At 50.4% G+C, this 2,401-nt stretch overlaps 1 protein-coding gene across 2 annotated transcripts in view; it reads left to right on the forward strand.

Annotated features, from left to right (window-relative positions):
- The window catches only part of PSMD12 (proteasome 26S subunit, non-ATPase 12), an 11,590-nt gene extending 9,502 nt beyond the window's left edge, over positions 1–2,088 (forward strand). For both annotated transcript variants that reach the window (XM_018569275.1, XM_018569276.1), the window contains one exon: positions 1,861–2,088. In XM_018569275.1, coding sequence (XP_018424777.1) covers positions 1,861–2,070 — 210 coding nt within the window. In that variant the 3' untranslated portion in view covers positions 2,071–2,088. The remainder of the gene's footprint in view (positions 1–1,860) is intronic.
- Positions 2,089–2,401: the final 313 nt, after the last annotated feature.

Here is a 2,401-nt window from a genome sequence, read left to right on the forward strand (position 1 = left end):
ATATAAATTCTTAAAGTGATACGAAACTCAGGAGGTAAATGGAAAAAAAATCCATTCCAGTCCCTGAACTATTAACAACAATTTAGCTCATTTGTGTATCACTCGGCTGGAGATCCTCCAATCATCACAGACACTGACCCTCCTTCTGGAGGGTGGCTACGTCTGTTCCCCGTGGTCCCTGTGTGTGTTTTAAAGTAGTCACCACTCCAAGCTCCTCCCCCCCCGGGATGGACTACAATCTCAATACAAATCAGTAAAATTCCGGGGGGAGGAGCTTGGAGCGGTGACTACTTTACAACACACTCAGGGACCATGGGGAACAGACGTAGCCCCCCTCCAGAAGGAAGGACAGTGTCAGGGATGATTGGAGTGATACACAAATAAGATACATTGTTGTTCAGAGTTCAGGGACATGAATGCATTTTCTTGCATTTTAAGATTTAACTTCTGAGTTTCGTATCACTTTAAAATCGGAAGAGGACCCTTCCGCTTTACTAAATGTTACCTGAAAAATGAGTTGTCGAATGCCTTGGGGGGGTTATGCGGGTAGAGCTGGATTGCCCCCTTTTGGGGAGCAGCTTAAGGAAACTTGGTTAATAATGGTTTAGTGCAATGATTCTCAACCTGAGTAACCTCAGGACCCACATTTATCCTTGGCTATTAAGTGGTGACCCAAGTCTGTACTGCAATGGAACGCACGGCATTGCGGTACCGTGCATTCCGGTGCAGGCGATTGAACTGTGGGTGGGAGGTGTGTTTGGGGTGCAATTACGAGAACTGGAGCGGATCCTCAGCGTGGGCTCCTGTGCTGTGATGAAGCTCCATCCATATGTGCATTGCTTGTACAACTCCCTTGCGCTCCCTGTAATGGTGACGGGAGCCAGAATGTGGCGTCGCTCCGGTCCAGGCACGTGATGGAGCTGCAAGCAATGTACGTATGGATGGAGCTCCCTCGTGCCCATAGCTCCAGCCCAACAGCAGACAGGCATCATAGCTCCAGCCCACCCCAACTCAAGCTGACACTCGGCGCCGGGCGGCATATTCTGAATGGCTGTTCTGCGTGAGAACTGACAGTGCTGCCCTAGGGGGAGGCTGAGAGACTCTCGCCATGAAAAGTTGAAGGCACACAACCCACCAGTTGAGAACCAAGGGTTCAGAGCCCCCATACATGGTGACGGGCTTATTGTGATTACCGTATTTTTGGCTCCATAAGACGCACTTTTTCCCCCCCCAAAAGGAGGGGGGAAATGTGCCTGCGTCTTATGGAGCGAATCCCGACGCCCGAGACATGCAGTTTCGGGCGCAGGGCGAGTAGCAGGAGCCACTGCTCGTTTAATACGAGTGATCTAATGAGATCACTCGTATTAAAGCCGAGCAGCAGCGGCGACGATCGAGATCACCATAGAGCAGACGAACGGACTTTCTTCGTCTGCTCTGTGTGATCACTGAGACCGTGGCGCTGTAATCACAGCGCCACCTGTCTCAGCGGTCACTAACTGCAGCTTCTGTCATAGAAGCTACAGTCTGTCGAGTGCTCCATAAGGCGCGCCGGACCTCCCTGCATCCTATGGACCGCAAAATACGGTACATAGATCTTTAATGCAATTTGTGAGATGTCGTCATGGATATGATTTGTACTACACACCTGTTGTTGTTGGTGGTTTTTGAAGTGATGACGTTTGTGTATCTGGTTGTAAAATGATGAAACTTCAATAGAAATGTTGGAAAAGAGGAGACTGAGGTTGCCCGCGGGTGTCCATTTCTGATCACGTGACATGGAAGAGCAGGCGGGCCTGTGAACTCCGATGGGGGAAGTGTCTTAGTAACCTCCTTGTGACGGTTTCTGTTCCTTTTTTCCAGGAATCCGAAGAGTTCCTCTCCACCTTAGTGGTGAACAAAACCATTTACGCCAAGGTGGACCGAATGGCCGGCGTGATCAACTTCCAGAGGCCGAAGGATCCCAACGACCTCCTGAATGACTGGTCGCAGAAACTGAACTCTTTGATGGCGCTGGTCAACAAGACGACGCATCTCATAGCCAAGGAGGAGATGATTCACAACCTGCAGTGATACGGGAGGCAGCTGCTGGCGGGCCTGGTGCCGGTCTGGGACCGTTGTGGTGTGTCGCAGTGTGCCGGCATCGAGGGGCCTCGGCTCGGGCTGCTCCGGTGTATATTATATGTTTTTTATTATGATGTTACTTTGTAAGTCTCAGAGAATCTAGGGAATGTTCGCTTCAACCTTCTAATAAATACACACGTTGTACTGCTTGTGTACGCCCTGAGGGTTTGTACAGTTTCTTCTGCTTTTCATATGTGGTCTTAGACCAGGGGGATGGGCAACTCCGGCCCTCCCAGCTGTGGTGGAACTACAAGTCCCATGAAGCATTGCAAGACTGACC

The sequence above is a fragment of the Nanorana parkeri genome, unplaced genomic scaffold, assembly GCF_000935625.1.
Source record: "Nanorana parkeri isolate BGI_ZX_2015 unplaced genomic scaffold, ASM93562v1 scaffold1316, whole genome shotgun sequence".
Taxonomy (NCBI): domain Eukaryota; kingdom Metazoa; phylum Chordata; class Amphibia; order Anura; family Dicroglossidae; genus Nanorana; species Nanorana parkeri.